The sequence below is a fragment of the Mustela nigripes genome, chromosome 5, assembly GCF_022355385.1.
Source record: "Mustela nigripes isolate SB6536 chromosome 5, MUSNIG.SB6536, whole genome shotgun sequence".
Lineage (NCBI taxonomy): Eukaryota > Metazoa > Chordata > Mammalia > Carnivora > Mustelidae > Mustela > Mustela nigripes.
This window is the reverse complement of record NC_081561.1, coordinates 104,615,971-104,639,214: the sequence shown is the minus strand read 5'-3', so window position 1 is coordinate 104,639,214 and position 23,244 is coordinate 104,615,971. Positions and strand designations below refer to the sequence as shown.

At 37.4% G+C, this 23,244-nt stretch overlaps 1 protein-coding gene across 4 annotated transcripts in view; it reads right to left on the bottom strand.

The window, feature by feature from the left end:
* The window catches only part of LOC132018269 (cytochrome b5 reductase 4), a 99,781-nt gene that overhangs the window by 54,250 nt on the left and 22,287 nt on the right, over positions 1–23,244 (bottom strand). For all 4 annotated transcript variants that reach the window (XM_059401007.1, XM_059401005.1, XM_059401006.1 and 1 more), the window contains exons 3-4: positions 9,275–9,375; positions 5,152–5,233 (exon numbers count right to left, since the gene is read on the bottom strand). In XM_059401007.1, the coding sequence (XP_059256990.1) occupies positions 5,152–5,233; positions 9,275–9,375 (183 nt within the window). The remainder of the gene's footprint in view (positions 1–5,151; positions 5,234–9,274; positions 9,376–23,244) is intronic.

Here is a 23,244-nt window from a genome sequence, read left to right as displayed (position 1 = left end):
AATGGTAGTTCACCTTAATTATCATGAATATTCCTTATTTCTGACACATTTAGATCTTCCTCTTTAGTTACTCTGTCCCTTTTCATATGCTCTACTTCTGAGGGCTAGCCTGGAGTTCAAACTGCATCTTGTTAGATCTTATGTCTCAACTATTTAATAAACCCGATCCCTTACTTGCAGTCAACACCTTTCTGATTTGTGAAATTCTTGTTTTTGTTCCCTAATGCTTTTCAAGTTGTCTCTCACTACCCACTACTGGCCTCACCCTAGCAAAACACAGATTATGCTGAGTGAAATAAGCCAAGCAGAGAAAGTCAATTATCAGATGGTTTCACTTATTTGTGGAGCATAACAAATAGCATGGTGGACATGGGGAGTTAGGAGAAGGGAGTTGGGGGAAATTGGAAGGGGAGGTGAACCATGAGAGACTATGGACTCTGAAAAACAATCTGAGGGGTTTTAAGTGGTGGGGGGTGGGAGGTTGGGGGAACCAGGTGGTGGGTATTAGAGAGGGCACGGAATGCATGGAGCACTGGGTGTGGTACAAAAACAATGAATACTGTTATGCTGAAAATAAATAAAAAATTTAAAAAACTTTTAAAAAGAATATATAAATATAAATAAATAAAAATATATAAAATATATAAAAATATAAATATAAATTTTAAAAAAAAACACAGATACTCTAAAAAGGCTTTAAAGCATAACACAGATTCATAGCCCTCCTCTTACATGTCATGGCAATAGGAATGATAACACTTTCGTTTTCACAGAAACAGAACCATCTTTCAGGTGAAACACACTAGTTCATGCTAGTTTGTATGTAATAATTGTAGGAATACAAGAAGGAATAGAAAACGGAAGCAGCCTCAGTCCTACAGGAGTGGAGGGGCAAAGGGAGGACAGCAACCGCTAACTATCTCTACCATGTATGGGTCAGCAGCTTCTCCTGCGCTAGGCGCTCAGCAAACATGACTTCCCTGAATTCTCACAGTGACAGGAGGATATTTCGTTCTTAAGCCCCATTTTATTCCTAAGGAAAACCCTCAGATCTGCTCACTGATACCAAAGAACGTAACAGCTTATGAGTGGCAGAGATGTGATCTGAACCCATGTTAGTGTCTATGAAACTTGTACCCTTTCTGTAGATCCTCTGCTGCCTCAGTAATCAATATCAGGGCCAGGGAAAGTGTTAAAAAGGAAACTTTTAATTTATGAATACATAATACTGACTCCATATCTCATTCTGGGTAAGAAATGTGCTTGCATTCCCCTGAGCCAGGAAGAGGAGGAGGAGGTGTCACTTCTTTATGATTAGGATTTAATTAGAAAGTCTGTGTCCCAGACCCCTCAAACCCTCCTGATTTTGGTTTCCAGGTTGTTTTATTTTTCTGCCTTGTATTAACTACCTGTATTTCATCCTTATTGTTACTGAATGATTTTAAGTTGCCAATTATTTTCTCTCAGCATTTTTAAGATACTGTTCTATTGTTTTCTGGCTTCTACCATTGTTCTGATAAATAAACGGTAACAGCTAACAGATTACAGCAATGGCCACAGTCGCCAAATTGTGAAAGAGCCAAGATGCCCTTCAAAGGATGAATGGATAAAGAAGATATGATTCATATATATAATGGAATATTACACTGCCATCAGAAGGATGAATACTCAACTATTGTATCAATACGAATGGAACTGGAGATTATACTGAGTGAAATTGTCAAGCAGAGAGAGTCAATTATCATATGGTTTCACTTATTTGTGGAGCATAAGGAATAACACATTGGACATTGGGAAATGGAGAGGAGAAGTGAGTTGGGGGAAATCAGAGAGGAAGACAAACTATGAGAAACTGTGGACTCTGAGAGACAAACTGAGGATTCTGGAAGGGAGGCAGGTGGGGGTTTGGGTGAGCCTGGTGGTGGGTATTAAGGAGAGCATGTAGTGCATGGAGCACTGGGTGTGATGCATAAACAATGAATTCTCGAGCACTGAAAATAAATTAAATTAAATTAAATTTTTAAAAAAAGGTTACACAAATTAGCTGTCGATTCAGCAGGCACTGGTTTGTTAGAACATCTGTCTCTTGTGGCTGTTTCCAGATCTTCTCATTGTCTTTAGTGTTCTGCAGTTTTACTACAAAGAGTCTATGCATGGGTTTCTTTTATCTTGTTTGGAATTGCTGAACTGGCTGAATTTGAGGATTTATGACATAATTTCTGGAAAATTCTTAGCCATTATCCCTTTAAATATCCTCCTTCTCCCTACCACTCACTACTGGAAATCTGAATACAAGTGTCAGATCTGCCACGTCTCCTGACGGTTTTTCTACCCATTTGTTTCTCTGTGCCACATTCTGTATAATTTCTGCTGCTCAATCTTGCAGTTCACTGAGCTCTTCCGCTATGTCTAAACTCTTTGGCTAATTGTGCTATGTAGTTTTCACTAGCTTTATTTTTCATTTCTAGAAGTTCTATTTATTTTTATTTTTTTTAATCAACATGATTCTTTTTAATCTTGCTTTTTACTTGTTACTAATACATTCTTTTAAATGTAATTCTTTTTTTTGTTTGTTTTGATCCAAATATTATTTATTTTATTTTATTTTTTTTAATTAAATTTATTTTCAGCATAACAGTATTCATTATTTTCTCACCACACCCAGTGCTCCATGCAATCTGTGCCCTCTATAATACCCACCACCTGGTACCCCAACAAATGTAAGTCTTTTAAATATGTTTCTGATTATATTTATTCTGTATGCGAATAATGAAGTCCTGGGGTAAAAATCTGCTTGTTTCTTCTGCCCCACTTCCTCATGTTGTCTAATTTATTATTTGTACTAATAATTACCTGTTGTGTACCTGTGGAAATTTTGAGGGTTTTAGGTTGAAAGGTGTTTTGCCATTAAAGATTTGTATATACCTCTGCCAAACAGCCTGGGAAACCACTAATGATAGGCCATTTTACTTTTGGTTTGAGGTTTCTGAGACCACATAGATGGAACATACTTGAATTTCTAATTCTTATGTAGGCAGGGTTGTGTTTACAAATTCTCAGAAGAAGTCTCTTTCCTCTCCCCTATCACCTCATAAACAAGGTCAGGGAGGACAAGATAACTTAATATCTCCCTTGTTGTTGGACAGGGTTTGTTTTTTGTTTGTTTTGGTTTTTTTTTTTTTTTTTTTTTTTTTAAAGCTTTCCCATTTCACTGACCATCTAGACCTTCAACAGTCCAAGCCATAGGCAGGAGTCTCAGTTCTACTCTCTTCCTTTACAGACCCATAGTCTGGTCTCCCATCCTGTGTGGCCATTAAAATTCCAGTGTGGCTCTTAAGTTCCTAATATCTAGATCATTCCTGGAGGGAAACAGAGGTAGCTTATCACCCTCAATTGCTGCTTCTACTTACTCTTTTTGTATGGAGAAATATCTGGAAATTTCCTTTTGAAGTCATCTGCTTATTTTAAATGGTATTTGTTATATTTGGTGAAGCATTCTGAGGATGATCTGTCTTTCATTTCCAGGGAGGTGGAAGGAAATCAGTAAAGTCCTTTTACTAATTTCATGTCTCCTATGGACTAAAAACCTAAGGAGCCTGCCATACTTTCTGATTACCCTGAATGGTAACACAGAAGAACACACATAGCTAGTACAAGATTATGTAAATGAGATAAACAACAGTCAGGATGAGGTAACAGCAGTCATTTAGAAACTTCAGTTAATATCATGTCTCCTGCTAACAGTGAATCGGTGAACTTAGGAGTCAATTAAAAGGAGAAAGGAATTGGTTTACAAAAGGAAACGGATTTGGGCGCTTGGGTGGCTCAGTCAGTTAAGTATCTGCCTTCAACTCAGGTCATGAGCCCAGAGTTTTGGCACCAAGTCCTGAGTAAGGCTCCCTGCTCAGCAGGGGAGTCTGCTTCTTCCTCTACCCCTCCCTTGCTAGTGATCTTTCTCTCTCTCTCTCACAGACATACACACACACACACACAAATAAAAAAATCATTAAAAAAAGAAGTAAACGGGTTTTCAAGAATTTCCACACACTAGAGGAGAGACAAGGTCAGACTAGTATGCCTTTGTTATACACACATATTGGTTTGTGTGTAGGAAGATAGGAAGAAAAAGAATCCTTTCTGAGCATCTGTTACAGCAACAAAAGGAAGTTCACTCACGTTAATTCTTAGCCCTATGTATCATTATATAGATTAGAACTGAGGCTCAGAGGTAGAAACTGGCCCAAAGAAGGCACAGCCAACAGGCCATGGAGCCAGGGTTCCAGTCTAGGTATGCCTGTGCTGCTTCCACACTGCTGATGGAGGCCTCTGGCAACAAGGCCTTGAATTATGAAACTCACCGAACTAATAAACAGAAGATTCAGGTCAAACAAGCCGATTTACTTCTAATTTGAGTGTCAAAGTCAGGAGTTATTCAAAAGAAACAACTACCATTTCTTCCATAGTAAAGAATCAAGCAAGACAATTCTGCTATGCCTACTGCATGTCTAAAACTTTCAGAGAGTGCTCTTCTGAAATAAGCTTGGGAGGTAAAGAGAGGATCTCCAACACCACACAGATTAGAGAGTCAGGTCAGAAGGTAAGGGGAAGAAATTGGTGTATTTTAAAAGCAGCTTAAAATCAGAACATGGGTTTTCCATACTAAAGGAGGGAGAAGGTTCAAGGCAAATGAGAGACAAATTTTGGAAGGAAAAAATTCACTATATAACTTGATGTATTTTCTGATTGAGTCATGTGAATATATTGCATATTCAGAAAGCAAAATTCTAAAAAACTGGTCTAAAAGTCAACTCTAAGGAAATGTCCTGGCTAATCTATATAGCAACAGAATAAAAGACTAATGAAAACTATCTGAAGAGTAAATAAAGTTGGTTTACTTCCATATAATGCTCATTCCTCACACTAGGACTGTTTCCTCAAAACAGTCAAAAACAGGTCAAAATTAAGATAAAGTCATTGCTTCATTCTAAAGAACTAAAGTACAATCTTTACAGTCGCTAGATTGAGAGGCCAGTGAAAAATAAGAATAATACTGCAATTTATTTAAAACTGTCTGTTGAAATCTAAGTAAGGGAAAAAAAAGGTACATGCTAGTCACATGTCCACCGCCAGGTTAGCACCGGGACTGCTTACCTTTAGAAACAGCAGGCTTAATGGCCATTCTGCCAACCAGGCATTCTTTCAGCATGGATTCGTAATTGACCCAACGATGAACCTGGTATGGGATATAAATGAAAGAAAAGCAACATGACTCTAACTCCATGAGATGCTCTAATTTTATTTGCAGCCAAACTAACCATTCTTACATAGACTGCTCTGGAAAATTAAGAAGCAGGATTCAATTAGCCACTAAGGGAGCAACAGAAAGGCAGCATTCAAAGGGATTCCTTAGAACAATGTTTTCTAAGTGTTGTCTGCAGATCTCTGGAGGTTCTTGACACCCTTTCGGATATCCATGAGGTCTCAATTAGATTCATAATAATACTGAGATGGTATTTTTCTTTTTTGCTGGTGTTGACGCTTGTACTGATGTGGAAAAAGCAACGGTGGGTGAAACTGCTTGGATGTTGGCATGAATCAAGGCAGCGGTTTCAATCTTTATATTCTTCACCATCATATTAGTTTCATTTAAAAATATCTTTCATGAAAGGGCACCTAGATGGCTCAATCGGTTGAGTGTCCAACTCTAAATCTCAGCTCAGGTCTTGATCTCAGGGTCATGATTTCAAGCCCTGTATTGGGCTCCATGCTGCACATGGAGACTACTTTAAAAAATATCTTTCATGAGGTAGAAAAATGATTAATTTTCTTAAATCTCAACACTTGAGTACAGGTCTTGTTGAAAAAATGAGTTCTCAAAAATATTTCTGCTCAAAGTAAGATGGTCACCTTGAGGAAAAATACCGAAGTAATTATTTCATTTGCAAAAATGAAATGAACTTTTGTCTCAGAAGTCTGTTTATATGTAAAAGAAAGAAAAAGACTGATAAACAAACTGGTTATTCAGACTTGGGTATCTGACAGACATTTTCTTGAAAAGGAACAGACTGAGACTGTCACTTCAAAGAAAACAACTGATAGTATTTGTTGCCAGACTCACCAGTGGGAATTAAATTTAAATACCCCCTGGAGGACACGTTCTCAATATACATTAAAAGCCTCAAAAAAAAGTTAAAAGCTCTTTCATTAAAATATTCACATATACACAAAAATGTGGGTACCAGGATATTCATCATAGCAGTATTTATACTAGCAAAATACTGGAAATAATCTAGAGTCCAACTATAAAAGAGCAGTAAAGGAAAACTAATACATTATTCAATAAAATATTAGCTCATCAGTAAAACAATCAGGTCAAATAACACTGGCATGAGAATCTTTGTATATGCTTCTAAGTAAATAAATATATGCTCAAATAGCAAATACATACTATATAATTATAAATGGGCACTCATTTATTAATAGAAATTAAAATTTCATTTACCAAATATTTATAGAACATCCAAAGACATGTAAAGCAATATCCCTGGGGCTATAGCACTAGGTAGAATTTTGCAGATAAAAGAAGGTGAAACATACTCAAGGAGGCAAAAATATGAGGTTTGTGAATCATGGAACAGTGATTTGCTCAAAGCACTTCAGTTTGCTCAAAGCAAAATGCATGTTGAGAATATTTGCCTTAATACAGTCTTTTAAGGCCTCAAAGGCTACACTAAGGACTTTCAATTCATCCCACTGTCAATGGTGCACATCTGAAGATCTGTAGAATGAGGTGCTAAGATGACTGTCTTAAACAACACTCATGCAGCTGTCATGTTATTTACATTGGTACTGAAGGCAAAGGATCAGGACAGTATTAAAATAGTAGGGCCAGAGAAGGTGATGATGACTTCATCTAAGGCAGCAGGAAGAGAGAAAAGGATGTAATGTTTACTGGATTTCGCCAGTGACTGGATATTGGTGTGCAACGAGGAAGGCAAAGATTATTCAAGTGGCTTCAGGTCCCCATTACCAGAAACAGGAAACAGCGGAGGAATAAAAGGGAAGAAGATGCATTGATATAATTCGAAGGCAAAACGACTACGTGCCTATGGGTAATCAAACTGCCCATCAGGCATTTGGAAATAAAAACACGAGGTCAGAAGCGCGATCCAAAGTAGAGACAGAAATCTGACAGTGAAAAGATAATTTAATGTTTGCTATACAACTCAAATACTAGCCCTGAATAAATACTCAAATATTTAAGGATATAAGAAGCTTGCCCACAGTTTCTAGAATATAAAGTTGTTTACTTCTGTAGTAAGTAAAGTCTTAAATAAACATCACTGGTCCTGTTAAAGGCAAATGGAATGCAGTAATCTGATAACTAACATACTGTTTAAACTGCTAAAGAATTTAACAGTACAGCAGTTCTTGTGACTTCTCCAAAACTTAAATAAGGTTTACTTAAGTAAGTAAGTATAACCTCACGACTGAGATCACCTCTGTAACGTCCTGAGGCTGAATATACTCTTCCAAAAGAAGAGTTTTCCGTAAAATCTTGGTTATAGAACAGATATAAGAAAAAGGTATGGCAGACAATTTTCACACAAATGTTCCTAAACTTTTCTACTTAGCTTGCATTGCTAGATAATAACAAATAACAAATGACAATGGGAATTTGCCTTAAATCAGCGTTAAGAACCTCCCAAGGGGAATGCTATTATGACCAATGGCCAAACACGACTTTCCTCCAACACATGAAGAACATGAATAGCAAATGAGATTCTGCTATTTAAGTAGATGCACTTCAGCACATTTAAATATAAAATAAACTTTATTTCTGGCAACCTGGTCAAAAAATAAATTCTAAAATAGATGAGAAGGTAGGAGGGACAGGTATCAAATTATATTTGTTCAGGAGTCAACTCGGGGTACCTAGGTGGCTCAGTCAGTTGAGCATCTGACTCTTGGTTCAGCTTAGGCTGGGATCTCAGGGTCATGAGATACAGACCTGTGTCAGGGTCTGTGCTCAGCAGAGTCAGCTTGAGGATTCTCTCCCTCTGTCCCTCTACCCACTCATGCTTGCTCTCTCACTCTCTCTCTCTAATGAATAATCTTTATTAAAAAAAAAAAAAAAAAAAAAAGAAGTCTACTTTAAAAATAACCCAATCTCATTTCACTATCTTAATGGTAAAATCCCAGTACTACAACATGGATCATCATCATTAAAATACAAAGTAAAACTTATGTGAGACAAAGACAAAGTTCTATTCTTCTCAAGATTGTTGTTTCAAAATAACAGTTCAGCCGACTGACAGTAGTTAACATAAGGATATTACTATATTACATAGGTATATATGTTACATATGTACGTTTCATCTATGTAACTTTTAAATAGTACAAAAGCTAGTATTTGTTTTTAGTAAATGTAAGGGGAAATATAAGGGAAAAGGTCTAATATAAATATCTTTTGAAATATACATACAGATTTTCTGCTACCACTCTAGAAATAGATTTTATCTTATAAATTATATATAAATATATTTTGTTACATATAAAATGTATATAAAATATATAAATTATATAAAATATTATGAATTTTATATAACATATAAATTATATATTTATATTATATAATCTATTTCTATTAATATCTATAATTTATAATATATATGTAATATTACATATATACTTATATACATAAGCATACACATAATAGTTATATACATAAGTATTACATACTTACATATGTAATATTACATATATATGTATATTATAAATTATAGATATTAATAGAAATAGATTTTCTATTCATTAATCATCTAACTTTCTACATGATATGCAGACTCAGTATAGCAAGACAGGCCAGTTACTTAACATTCCCCAAAGGAGAAAAAACTGAGTACAGAGAAGCTAAATTTCTTGTTTTTTCTTCTAACCATTACTGCCTCCCATGACCCAATCATCATCATCATCATCAAAATCAATCCAAATTGAGTAAACAGCTGCAAATAGAGGAGAGAGAAAGCACTTAAGAGCAGATGCCCAGATACAGATTTGGAACAAATCTGTACAGCTCTAAAATTTTAGTAAAATCATTCAAAGGCAAATTAAAAAAAACAGTTGTTACTTACGAGCATCTTCCTACCTTTCAAAACTCAAGCCAACACGTGTGAGAGTTGTGCAACTATTTTCTTTTTTTCTACAACAGTCATACTGTTTAATCTAAGAGAACTTTTCCCCTGTGATACTAGGATTACCTTCACCACCTTACCTGATCGAAGAGGTCAGTGCCATCGGATCCTGCTGCTCTCATTAGCTCATCTTCTCCACCAGGATGATACTCCATATATGGGCTAACGTTATAAACAAAACCTATCCAAACAAGGGGAAATGATATCCTAAATGGACTTCGTAAAAGTTGTACAAACAAGAAGTGTAAGTTTCAATAAATCTTTTCGAATACATTCTATTCAACAAATCATTATTATTATTTCAAAGCAGTAAGTACATCAAGGGTCTAAGATTTCACCAGACTCACAAGTTAACAAGTTAGCCTGCCAGTTTCATGGGTCCTGGTCAGAAACTGTCAGACATAAAGGCTAATTTACTACACACATCACAAGCAGTAGCACGTGCATGAGTTCTCCGAACCCCAATTCCTACAGACTTATGTGAAGAGGGCCAGATAATTCCTGTGCGCAAATGTGCTGTACGACAGGAAGGGAAGTCTGAGTTTAGGAAAGTTGAATCTTTTATAATGAACAGGAAGTACATGTGCCCTCTGTTCTGGGTGGGGGAGATATTATCTTTATTATACTAAACAGTAGGCAAGCCTGTCCTCTATACTCTAGTAGGAGTCTCGAGTTCTACTATGCAAAGTTGTTTACTATGCCAACATCCTCAAAAAGACTGCCCCTACTTATAAGATGTGCAGGTTATCTACAAAACCTAAAAAAAAAGCCTCCTAACACAAACGAATAATGAAACACTGTTAATGATTTTTCAAAAGTTCTCTCTCTCTCTACTCCATCCTTCTTTATAGCCCTGGTACGAAAATCTGATGAGAAGGAATCAAACTGTCACCCATGTGTCTGATCATCTCAGCAACCACTAGGCAAGCAAGGGTGACTGGGCCACTGAGATACGCTCTGAGAAAACAAGCACAATCCTTCCCTGCAGCTGTCCAAGGAACAAAGATTCTTGCTGAGGTCTTTTTTTTTTCTTTTTTTTTTTTTAAGATTTTATTTATTTCTCAGAAAGAGAGAGATAGGGAGAAAGAATGAGTAGGGGGAGTGGCAGGCAGAGGCGAGAGCATGCTCCCAGGTAAGCAAGAAGCCCAATGTGGGACTGGATCCCAAGACCCTGGGATCATGACCTGAGCCAAGGGCAGCAGCTCAACAAACTGAGTCACCCAGGCGCCCTTATAGCTGGGATCTTAACAATCCTTTTATCTTCTCCAAACATTTATCTCATCTGTTCATACATTTAAATGTATCTTTATCTTTAAAAAAAAAAAAAAAAAAAGGAACAACAAATGGAGGAAAATTCACTCAATGAATAGCCTTCCCAAGGAAATGAGTTACTTTTTAATACTAGACAGTAGACAAATCCAGCCCTGAAGATATCTCAAGAGTACAATGAGAATAACTGGTTTTCTTATACCTAGGACTATTCCCTCTTTATATTATGACCTCCATGAATTTAAATAACTTTAGGTAATTTAAAATTTTCATCCTATATGATAATCTTGGGACGAAAGAAGAGATTGGATTTCAGCCCCAAAAAGGTATTGTAGTTTTTCCATATAAGTTTAATTTTAGAGAATAACCAACTAGGTAGATTTCTTTATAAGATGGCTTAAAAGCAACTTAGGCAACAAAAATAAGTAAATTCACAAAATCTCTTTCAGCCAGTCCTCCAAATAAGTCTGAGAAAAAAAAAAAAAAACCAAAATGACTGCTAGAGTTCTCTCCTTTCTTCTTCCCTATCCACCTTCTCTACCAAATTTGGAAGGAATTTTTCCTACTGTTTATTGCTTAAAATCCACAGACCACAAATGCCAGAGGTAATGATTAGGATCAGAATTATTCCCAATAGGTTTTCTGTTTTGTTTTGTTTTGTTGTTAAGACAGAATGCCTTACTTGGAATTTCAAACTTTCTCGGCAACCAAACCTCAACTAGAGTTTCTCAAGAACATGAAACCTACAACACATAATCATGAACCTTCTGTGACAGAATTTCATGTTTCAGCAACTGGCAGAAGGATAAACGGGGCTTTGCCAGTTGTCCATAATGAGCATATAAAACCTAGAACATCCCATATGTGTTCTCTTTGACCTCTCAATCCTTTAGATTGACCCTTATCCTCTCATATTCTCACTCCAGACCTGAACAGCTTCCATGCCATTCAAATGGACAAATCTAGGAATGCCTATAAAATCCCTCACTGTAAGGAACTGAGAATGTTAGTGTCTCAGTCCAAGGAATATTAGAGCCAACCACACTTGGCAGTGTTTGTCACTGTTTTTTATGAGACGGAGCTCCCAAAATGCAACTGATGTTTTTCCTCTGGTGCAAAGGGCTCTTTCTTCTCTTTTTTCCTTCCTCTATCTTATCTCCTTCCTCTTCCCTTTTCAAAAGCATTTCCTAACACTAAAACTTCAATGTGGCAGAAGAAAACAAATGCAAAGAATCTAACTTTATGATTTTCTTTCACGCTTGGTTGTATTCTATTTGTACTATACCTGGTTTTTAGGCAGTAATTTCTTACATATAAGCCTCTAGCCCCCTATGGATTCTTACCACCTGGTTTTTGAAATTAATTTTGCTTGCAACTTCCTAAATTTTGTGATGACAGAATTAACTTCTTCCTATAGCTCTAGTTGCTCAAGTATGGCAGATTTATAGAACCGACTTCCCATTAAATAAAAATACGTGGTATTTAAGGACCCACAGGCATAATCTCAACTTAAAGCTAGGCTATTAATAAATTCTGCACAACCTAAATCCTAATAATGACATTAAGAACAAAAATGGGCAGGAAGATATTCATAAAACACCAGCCTTGAATGGCACAAAACTGCTATGACCAAGATCCCCTGGTCACAGACCAACAGGTGCTTTCAGATCATTTACATGGGTCACCTTCAGTTGCAGAGGGGGAGATAGGGAGAACATCTGCTGACCGATCAATCAATCTACCTAAGTATCCACCCACCCTCCCACCCACCCATCCATCCATCTTATCTACCCAACCTGATATTTTATTTTTTGTTTTGTATTTTATTTTTAAAACTCTAACCAGGAGTAGATAACAAGGATTGACTGAGTACTGTTAAGAAGAGCAAGTTAATTTCAAAATATACAGACATACCAATCACAATGTTGTACACCCTAAACTTATAAAGTGTTATATGTCAAGTATCTCTCAGTGTAACTGAAAAAAAAAAGATAAAAAAGAACTTATTAAAATTAAAATACAACAATTTTATTAAGAACATCTACTCTAAGGTTTAAAAGACAACACTTTTTAAATGCCCTGGCAATATTCAGGAGTACATTTTCTAGCTAATTCATCCTATCTGAGCTGCAGCACAACCAAAGGCACACATTCAGAAAAACAGCTACACTGAGTTCTTTAGGCAATGTATTGGTAGTACCTGTTCTAGTATTTTAACTCTAAATTATCTCGTGTGTTACATATCTAGAACTCTGAGCTCTCAAATAAGTTATTAGAATAAAAATTACTCACTTTAAAATTACCACTTAGTGCTTTGTATTACCAGAAACTTATACAGCTAATTTAATCACAGAATGAAAGAGTCTCAAGATTGGGAGAGCTCTAAAGGTAATTTTGAGTCTGATTTCTGATCCAATACAGGACTTATCTCTATAAGATCTACAGATAGACCATTGTTCGGCATCTGCTTGAATAGTAATAGTGTCTAGGAGCTCACTGCTTATTTAAAAACTAATAGTTTAAGGATCAATATCATTTTTATACCTAAAACCTAATGTTGCCATTTTTCACATAGAGAACTCTTCCTTCTTGGTAAATGCTGCCCCTAGTTTTTCACATAAACTTTTTATATTGATTGTAATTTAAACTCTAGCTGTTACACAATGAAATATTTGTGTGTAAAAATTTTAAAAACCCACAACAAAATGTGTAAAAAGAAAATATACTAGTCACCTAACCCAACTAACAATGTTACCACGATTGAGCATTAAATGTAATCCTGAACTTCCTAGAAGCCAAGGTTATAAAAAAACACTAGTAATACTGGTTGCATTGCCTGATCTTAAAAATTATTAAAAAGAAACAAACAAGGATGTGGAGAAAGGGGAACCCTCCTACACTGTTGGTGGGAATGCAAGCTGGTGTAACCACTCTGGAAAACAGCATGGAGGTTCCTCAAAATGTTAAAAATAGAACTGCCCTATGACCCAGCAATTGCACTACTGGGTATTTACCCTAAAGATACAAACGTAGTGATCCGAAGGGGCATGTGCACCCAAATGTTTATAGCAGCAATGTCCACAATAGCCAAACTATGGAAAGAACCTCGATGTCCATCAACAGATGAATGGATAAAGAAGATGTGGTATATATACACAATGGAATACTATGCAGCCATCAAGAGATGAAATCTTGCCATTCGCGACAACATGGATGGAACTAGAGCGTATCATGCTTAGTGAAATAAGTCAAGCGGAGAAAGACAACTATCATATGATCTCCCTGATATGAGGAAGTGGTGATGCAACATGGGGGCTTAAGTGGGTAGGAGAAGAATAAATGAAACAAGATGGGATTGGGAGGGAGGCAAACCATAAGTGACTCTTAATCTCACAAAACAAACTGAGGGTTGCTCGGGGGAGGGGGGTTGGGAGAAGGGGGGTGGGGTTGTGGACATTCCGGGGGGGGTGTGCTTTGGTGAGTGCTGTGGGGTGTGTGGACCTGGCGATTCATGGACCTGTACCCCTGGGGATAAAAATATATGTTTATAAAAATAAAAAATTTAAAAAAAAAGAAACAAATAAACAAAAGGAGACTCCTTACTTCTTCTTTAGAAAGGAGAAAGCCCTTTGAGTTTTTGACATTGATATTGTGTTGAACATGAGTTCCTACATAAGGGTCACTGACAAAGCAACAGATGATATGATTTAACAATATGCAGAAACCTTCTTCAGGCAGCATTCCTACCAGCCTTCCCAGCCCTGCATTACCACAAATGTACATTCTGTCTTTTGAGACTTGCAAATTTAGGGCATTTCATATAAATGGAAGCAGACAATATAGGGTCTTTTGTTTGTCTTCTTTCACTTAGTATAATATTTTCAAGGTTCATCCATGTTGTAGCATGTGTCCATACCTCATTCCTTCTTATGGCTGAAAAATATTCCATGTATGGATACAGCCCACTTTGTCTACCTGTTTCTCTGTTCATTGACATTTAAGTTGTTTCCACTTTGGGGTTATTACGAATAATGCTGCTATGAACATTCATGTATACATTTTTGTGTGGACACATATTTTTATTTCTTTTGAGTATATACATAGGAGTAAATCTGCTGGGTCATATACAATTTATGTTTAACTTTTTGAGGAACTGCCAGAATGTTTTCTATTCTCAGCAGCAATGTGGGAAGTTTCCAATTTCAGAGCACTCTTTTCTAGTCACCACTCTAACTTCCCATAGACAGAAAAAGTCTTTTCCCACCTACAGAACCTGAATCACTTATCTCAGATAACTGAACTAACAATTGGATTGCAACAAGCTCCAACTCACTCTTAACCCCAGCCCCACATCTCACATCACAATGTAAGCCTCAAGTGACAGTTATACCTATTAATCTATCTCCCAGATGAGGCTCCACAATTTTTCAGGATAGGTAACCACATGTGAACCATAGTAGCCCACTGATAGGGACTAAACTGCATCCCCATGGTTCAAGGTAACACCCCCAAGGATAATTTGACATTTTCTTTGTTCTATTTTACATTAGAGAGTCTCAAAGCATGATCCAGACCTTCCTAAGGGAGCTTAAAAGTCTTTTGATGGGTGGTCCAAGGCCACAACATTTTTGTAGTAATACTAACAAGATAAGATGTCATCTGTCTTTTTTAAAATCTTTCTTCCACAAGTCTATAAGATTAAGTGCTGAACCACTGTTGATTTTGTTGGCTCTAAAGTCAATGAAGGAAAAAGGTGTGTTCACATAATAAAGTCATAGCAATATTTCTCTGTATTCAAATGTACAGATCCATTTTTGCAAGTACTGTGACCACCTTGCCATCTTGTGTTCACTAAAGAAATAGCACAGTATTTTAATTTTAAGTCTACTGATATTTACCTAGTTCTATCAACTGCTGAGAGAGGGTGCCAAAATATGCAACAATAACTGTGGATTTTAATTCTACTTTTCAATACTATCAATGTTTGCTTCATATTTTTTGCAGCTTTGTTATAAAGCATAAACAGTCTTCATAATGAACTCTTAACATTACGAAATGTTTTTATCTCTAGTAACATTCTTTTTTTTTAATTTTTTATTTTTTATAAACATATATTTTTATCCCCAGGGGTACAGGTCTGTGAATCACCAGGTTTACACACTTCACAGCACTCACCAAAGCACATACCCTCCCAAATGTCCATAATGTTCACTAAGCATGATACGCTCTAGTTCCATCCATGTTGTCGCGAATGGCTGCATAGTATTCCATTGTGTATATATACCACATCTTCTTGATCCATTCATCTGTTGATGGACATCTAGGTTCTTTCCATAGTTTGGCTATTGTAGACATTGCTGCTATAAACATTCGGGTGCATGTGCCCCTTTGGATCACTACATTTGTATCTTTAGGGTAAATACCCAGTAGTGCAATTGCTGGGTCATAGGGCAGTTCTATTTTCAACATTTTGAGGAACCTCCATGCTGTTTTCCAGAGTGGCTGCACCAGCTTGCATTCCCACCAAAAGTGTAGGAGGGTTCCCCTTTCTCCGCATCCTCGCCAGCATCTGTCATTTCCTGACTTGTTGATTTTAGCCATTCTGACTGGTGTGAGGTGATATCTCATTGTGGTTTTGATTTGTATTTCCCTGATGCCGAGTGATATGGAGCACTTTTTCATGTGTCTGTTGGCCATCTGGATGTCTTCTTTGCAGAAATGTCTGTTCATGTCCTCTGCCCATTTCTTGATTGGATTATTTGTTCTTTGGGTGTTGAGTTTGCTAAGTTCTTTATAGATTCTGGACACTAGTCCTTTATCTGATATGTCGTTTGCAAATATCTTCTCCCATTCTGTCAGTTGTCTTTTGATTTTGTTAACTGTTTCCTTTGCTGTGCAAAAGCTTTTGATCTTGATGAAATCCCAGTAGTTCATTTTTTCCCTTGCTTCCCTTGCCTTTTACGTTGTTCCTAGGAAGATGTTGCTGCGGCAGAGGTCGAAGAGGTTGCTGCCCGTGTTCTCCTCAAGGATTTTGATGGATTCCTTTCGTACATTGAGGTCCTTCATCCATTTTGAGTCTATTTTTGTGTGTGGTGTAAGGAAATGGTACAATTTCATTTTTCTGCATGTGGCTGTCCAATTATCCCAGCACCATTTATTGAAAAGGCTGTCTTTTTTCCATTGGACATTCTTTCCTGCTTTGTCGAAGATGAGTTGACCATAGATTTGAGGGTCTATTTCTGGGCTCTCTATTCTGTTCCATTGATCTATGTGTCTGTTTTTGTGCCAGTACCATGCTGTCTTGATGATGACAGCTTTGTAATAGAGCCTGAAGTCCGGAATTGTGATGCCACCAACGTTGGCTTTCTTTTTCAATATCCCTTTGGCTATTCGAGGTCTTTTCTGGTTCCATATAAATTTTAGCATTATTTGTTCCATTTCTTTGAAAAAGATGGATGGTACTTTGATAGGGATTGCATTAAATGTGTAGATTGCTTTAGGTAGCATAGACATTTTCACAATATTTATTCTTCCAATCCAGGAGCATGGAACATTTTTCCATTTCTTTGTGTCTTCCTCAATTTCTTTCATGAGTACTTTATAGTTTTCTGAGTATAGATTCTGTGTCTCTTTGGTTAGGTTTATTCCTAGGTATCTTATGGTTTTGGATGCAATTGTAAATGGGATTGACTCCTTAATATCTCTTTCTTCTGTCTTGCTGTTGGTGTAGAGAAATGCAACTGATTTCTGTGCATTGATTTTATATCCTGACACTTTACTGAATTCCTGTATAAGTTCTAGCAGTTTTGGAGTGGAGTCTTTTGGGTTTCCACATATAGTATCATATCATCTGCGAAGAGTGATAATTTGACTTCTTCTTTGCCGATTTGGATGCCTTTAATTTCCTTTTGTTGTCTGATTGCTGAGGCTAGGACCTCTAGTACGATGTTGAATAGCAGTGGTGATAATGGACATCCCTGCCGTGTTCCTGACCTTAGCGGAAAAGCTTTCAGTTTTTCTCCATTGAGAATGATATTTGCGGTGGGTTTTTCATAGATGGCTTTGATGATATTGAGGTATGTGCCCTCTATCCCTACACTTTGAAGAGTTTTGATCAGGAAGGGATGCTGTACTTTGTCAAATGCTTTTTCAGCATCTATTGAGAGTATCATATGGTTCTTGTTCTTTCTTTTATTTATGTGTTGTATCACATTGACTGATTTGCGGATGTTGAACCAACCTTGCAGCCCTGGAATAAATCCCACTTGGTCGTGGTGAATAATCTTTTTAATGTACTGTTGAATCCTATTGGCTAGTATTTTGTTGAGTATTTTCGCATCTGTGTTCATCAAGGATATCGGTCTATAGCTCTCTTTTTTGGTGGGATCCTTGTCTGGTTTTGGGATCAAGGTGATGCTGGCCTCATAAAATGAGTTTGGAAGTTTTCCTTCCATTTCTATTTTTTGGAACAGTTTCAGGAGAATAGGAATTAGTTCTTCTTTAAATGTTTGGTAGAATTCCCCCGGGAAGCCGTCTGGCCCTGGGCTTTTGTTTGTTTGGAGATTTTTAATGACTGTTTCAATCTCCGTACTGGTTATGGGTCTGTTCAGGCTTTCTATTTCTTCCTGGTTCATTTGTGGTAGTTTATATGTTTCTAGGAATGCATCCATTTCTTCCAGATTGTCAAATTTATTGCCGTAGAGTTGCTCATAGTATGTTCTTATAATAGTTTGTATTTCTTTGGTGTTAGTTGTGATCTCTCCTCTTTCATTCATGATTTTATTTATTTGGGTCCTTTCTCTTTTCTTTTTGATAAGTCGGGCCAGGGGTTTATCAATTTTATTAATTCTTTCAAAGAACCAGCTCCTAGTTTCGTTGATTTGTTCTATTGTTTTTTTGGTTTCTATTTCATTGATTTCTGCTCTGATCTTTATGATTTCTCTTCTCCTGCTGGGCTTAGGGTTTCTTTCTTGTTCTTTCTCCAGCTCCTTTAGGTGTAGGGTTAGGTTGTGTACCTGAGACCTTTCTTGTTTCTTGAGAAAGGCTTGTACCGCTATATATTTTCCTCTCAGGACTGCCTTTGTTGTGTCCCACAGATTTTGAACCGTTGTATTTTCATTATCATTTGTTTCCATGAGTTTTTTCAATTCTACTTTAATTTCCCGGTTGACCCATTCATTCTTTAGAAGGATACTGTTTAGTCTCCATGTATTTGGGTTCTTTCCAAACTTCCTTTTGTGGTTGAGTTCTAGCTTTAGAGCATTGTGGTCTGAAAATATGCAGGGAATGATCCCAATCTTTTGATACCGGTTGAGTCCTGATTTAGGACCGAGGATGTGATCTATTCTGGAGAATGTTCCATGTGCACTAGAGAAGACTGTGTATTCTGTTGCTTTGGGATGAAATATTCTGAATATATCTGTGATGTCCATCTGGTCCAGTGCGTCGTTTAAGGCCTTTATTTCCTTGTTGATCTTTTGCTTGGATGACCTGTCCATTTCAGTGAGGGGAGTGTTAAAGTCCCCTACTATTATTGTATTATTGTTGATGTGTTTCTTTGATTTTGTTATTAATTGGTTTATATAGTTGGCTGCTCCCACATTGGGGGCATAGATATTTAAAATTGTTAAATCTTCTTGTTGGACAGACCCTTTGAGTATGATATAGTGTCCTTCCTCATCTCTTATTATAGTCTTTGGCTTAAAATCTAATTGATCTGATATAAGGATTGCCACTCCTGCTTTCTTCTGATGTCCATTAGCATGGTAAATTCTTTTCCACCCCCTCACTTTAAATCTGGAGGTGTCTTCGGGCTTAAAATGTGTTTCTTGGAGGCAACATATAGATGGGTTTTGTTTTTTTATCCATTCTGATACCCTGTGTCTTTTGACAGGGGCATTTAGCCCATTCACATTCAGGGTAACTATTGAGAGATATGAATTTAGTGCCATTGTATTGCCTGTAAGGTGACTGTTACTGTATATGGTCTCTGTTCCTTTCTGATCTACCACTTGTAGGCTCTCTCTTTGCTTAGAGGACCCCTTTCAATATTTCCTGTAGAGCTGGTTTGGTATTTGCAAATTCTTTCAGTTGTTGTTTGTCCTGGAAGCTTTTAATCTCTCCTTCTATTTTCAATGACAGCCTAGCTGGATATAGTATTCTTGGCTGCATGTTTTTCTCGTTTAGTGCTCTGAAAATATCATGCCAGCTCTTTCTGGCCTGCCAGGTCTCTGTGGATAAGTCAGCTGCCAATCTAATATTTTTACCATTGTATGTTACAGACTTCTTTTCCCGGGCTGCTTTCAGGATTTTCTCTTTGTCATTGAGACTTGTAAATTTTACTATTAGGTGACGGGGTGTGGGCCTATTCTTATTGATTTTGAGGGGCGTTCTCTGAACCTCCTAAATTTTGATGCTCGTTCCCTTTGCCATATTGGGGAAATTCTCCCCAATAATTCTCTCCAGTATACCTTCTGCTCCCCTCTCACTTTCTTCTTCTTCTGGAATCCCAATTATTCTAATGTTGTTTCGTCTTATGGTGTCACTTATCTCTCGAATTCTCCCCTCGTGGTCCAGTAGCTGTTTGTCCCTCTTTTGCTCAGCTTCTTTATTCTCTGTCATTTGGTCTTCTATATCACTAATTCTTTCTTCTGCCTCATTTATCCTAGCAGTTAGAGCCTCCATTTTTGATTGCACCTCATTAATAGCTTTTTTGATTTCACCTTGGTTAGATTTTAGTTCTTTTATTTCTCCAGAAAGGGCTTTTATATCTCTCGAGAGGGTTTCTCTAATATCTTCCATGCCTTTTTCGAGCCCGGCTAGAACCTTGAGAATTGTCATTCTGAACTCTAGATCTGACATATTACCGATGTCTGTATTGATTAGGTCCCTAGCCTTCGGTACTGCCTCTTGTTCTTTTTTTTGTGTTGAATTTTTCCGTCTTGTCATTTTCTCCAGATAAGAGTAAATGAAGGGGCAAGTAAAATACTAAAAGGGTGGCAACAACCCCAGGAAAATATGCTTTAACCAAATTAGAAGAGATCCAAAATCGTGAGTGGGGAGAAAGGGGATAAAAAGAGGTTCAAAAAGGAAGAAAGAAAAAAAAAACAAAAAGAAAAGGAAAAAAAAAAAAGAAAAGAAAAGAAAATTATTTTTTAAAAAAGAAAACACCTAAGAAAAATGTAAAAAAGAAAAAATATATATATTAGATAAACTAGTAAAAAATCGTTAAAAAAGAAAAAGGTAACAGTTAAAAAAAAATTTTACCCGAAGGCGAGAAAAAAAAAAAAATGAAAAAGAAAAAATTAAATTAACTGCAAGACTCAAAAAAATCACAGGAAAAAAGCCATGAGTTCCGTGCTTGGCTTTCTCCTCCTCTGGAATTCTGCTGCTCTCCTTGGTATTGAAACCGCACTCCTTGGTAGGTGAACTTGGTCTCGGCTGGATTTCTTGTTGATCTTCTGGGGGAGGGGCCTGTTGTAGTGATTCTCAAGTGTCTTTGCCCCAGGCGGAATTGCACCGCCCTTACCCGGGGCGGGGGTGAGTAATCCGCTCGGGTTTGCTTTCAGGAGCTTTTGTTCCCTGAGCGCTTTCCGTAGAGTTCCAGAGGACGGGAATACAAATGGCGGCCTCCTGGTCTCCGGCCCGGAGGAGCAGAGAGCCCAGGGCCGCACTCCTCAGTGCGCGCTCAGAGAACCGCGCCCAGTTACTCCCGTCTGCCTGCCCTCCGGCCGCGCTCCGAGCTCACCGAGCCTGCGACCGGCTCAAGGTCACCCCGAGCTGCGAGCTTACTGTCGGCTCTGTCTCTGTAGCCGGCTTTCCCGTTCCAATACCCGCAAGCTCTGCGACACTCAGACACCCCGATCCTTCTGTGACCCTGCGGGACCTGAGGCCACGCTGACCCCGTGTGGGCTTCGCCCCGGTTTAGCCTCTGGAGCGATGTCCCTCAGCGGAACAGACTTTTAAAAGTCCTGATTTTGTGCGCAGTTGCTCTGCCGCTTGCCGGGAGCCGGCCCCTCCCCCCGGGGTCTATCTTCCCGTCGCTTTGGATTCACTTCTCCGCCAGTCCTACCTTTCAGAAAGTGGTTGTTTTTCTGTTTCCAGAATTGCTGTTCTTCTTCTCTTCGATCTGCCGATGGATTTTCAGGTGTTTGCAATCTTTAGATAAGCTATCTAGCTGATCTCAGGCTAGCTGAAGCAGTCTCAGCTTGCTACTTCTCCGCCATCTTGACTCCTCCCCCTCTAGTAACATTCTTTGTCTTTGGGAGTATACTTTAACCAATATTAATATAAGCCAACCTTGTTAGACTTACTGTCTAGATAGTATACATTTTCCTACACATATACTTTCAACCTCTCTGTGTATTTATATTTAAAGTGTATCCTTTCTACAGAGCACCTAAATAGACATTTCTACAAAGACTTAAAAATAGCCAACAGACACATGAAAACATGCTCAACATCACTCATCATTAGAAAAATGCAAAGCAAAACTACAATAAGAAATCACCTAAAAAAATTTAAAAAAGAAAGAAAGAAATCATCTCATACTGTTCAGAATGGCTAAAATAAAAGAAATATCAAGTGTTGGCAAGGATGTAAGAAAAAGGAACCCTCATGTACTGTTGGTGTAGCCACTCTGGAAAACACTAGGAAGGTTCCTCAAAAAAAAAAATTTAAAGTAGGAATACCATATAATCCAGTAATTCCACTATTGGGTATTTACCCAAAGAAAACAAAAACACTAATTTGAAAAGATACATGCACCCCTACGATTATTACAACATTATTTAAATAGCCAAGATCTGAAAGCAGCATTAGAGTTCATCAATTGATGAATGAATAAGACGTGGTACATATACACATTGGCATATTAGTCACAAAAAAAAAAAAAAAAAAGAATGAGATTTTGCCACTTGTAACAACATGGATGAACCTAGAGAGTAGTGAAATAAATCAGACAGACAGACAAATACCATATGATTTCACTAATACTTGGAATTTAAGAAATAAATCAAATGAACAAAGAAAAAAAGAGGCAAAAAACCCCTGACTCTTAAATACTAGAATTAACCAGTTGCTGGCAGAGAGGAGGTGGGTTGGAGGATGGGTGATAGATAAGGGGGATTGAAAGTACACATATAGTGTTGAGCACTGAGTAATACACAGAACTGCTGAATCATTATATTATATATCTGAAACAATGTAACACTCTACGTAATTACACTTCAATTAAATAAAAACAAAGAAAGAAAGAAAGAAAGAAAGAAAGAGAATTGACTTAAGTAATTTTGGAAACCAATGTTTTGACTGGGAATGTGAAACCAAAGACAAATAATTATATAAAATGCTGCAAAATAAACAAACGAAACAAACAAATACAGTGTATCCCTTCCAGCCATCATGTAGTTAGGTCTTGATACACATAAACACACAATCTCTATCTTTCAATTCAAATGACTGTTCCATTTAGGCTTAATTACTGACAAGGCTGAATTTAGAGCTACCATTTTATCAGTCTTCACCCTTACCCTCAAATTTTCTTTTTCTTCTTCCAAGTTTTCTGTCCGTGTCTCTATACGTCTATCCCTGCCTTCTTTGGGGATAACAAAGTATTTTTTTAGCATTTATTTTATCTATTGACTTTTTTACTATACCTTCTCTCATTATTTTTAAAATGATTGTTCTAGATGCCTGGGTGGCTCAGTTGGTTAAGCAGCTGCCTTCAGCTCAGGTCATGATCCCAGCGTCCTGGGATTAAGTCCCACATCAGGCTCCTTGC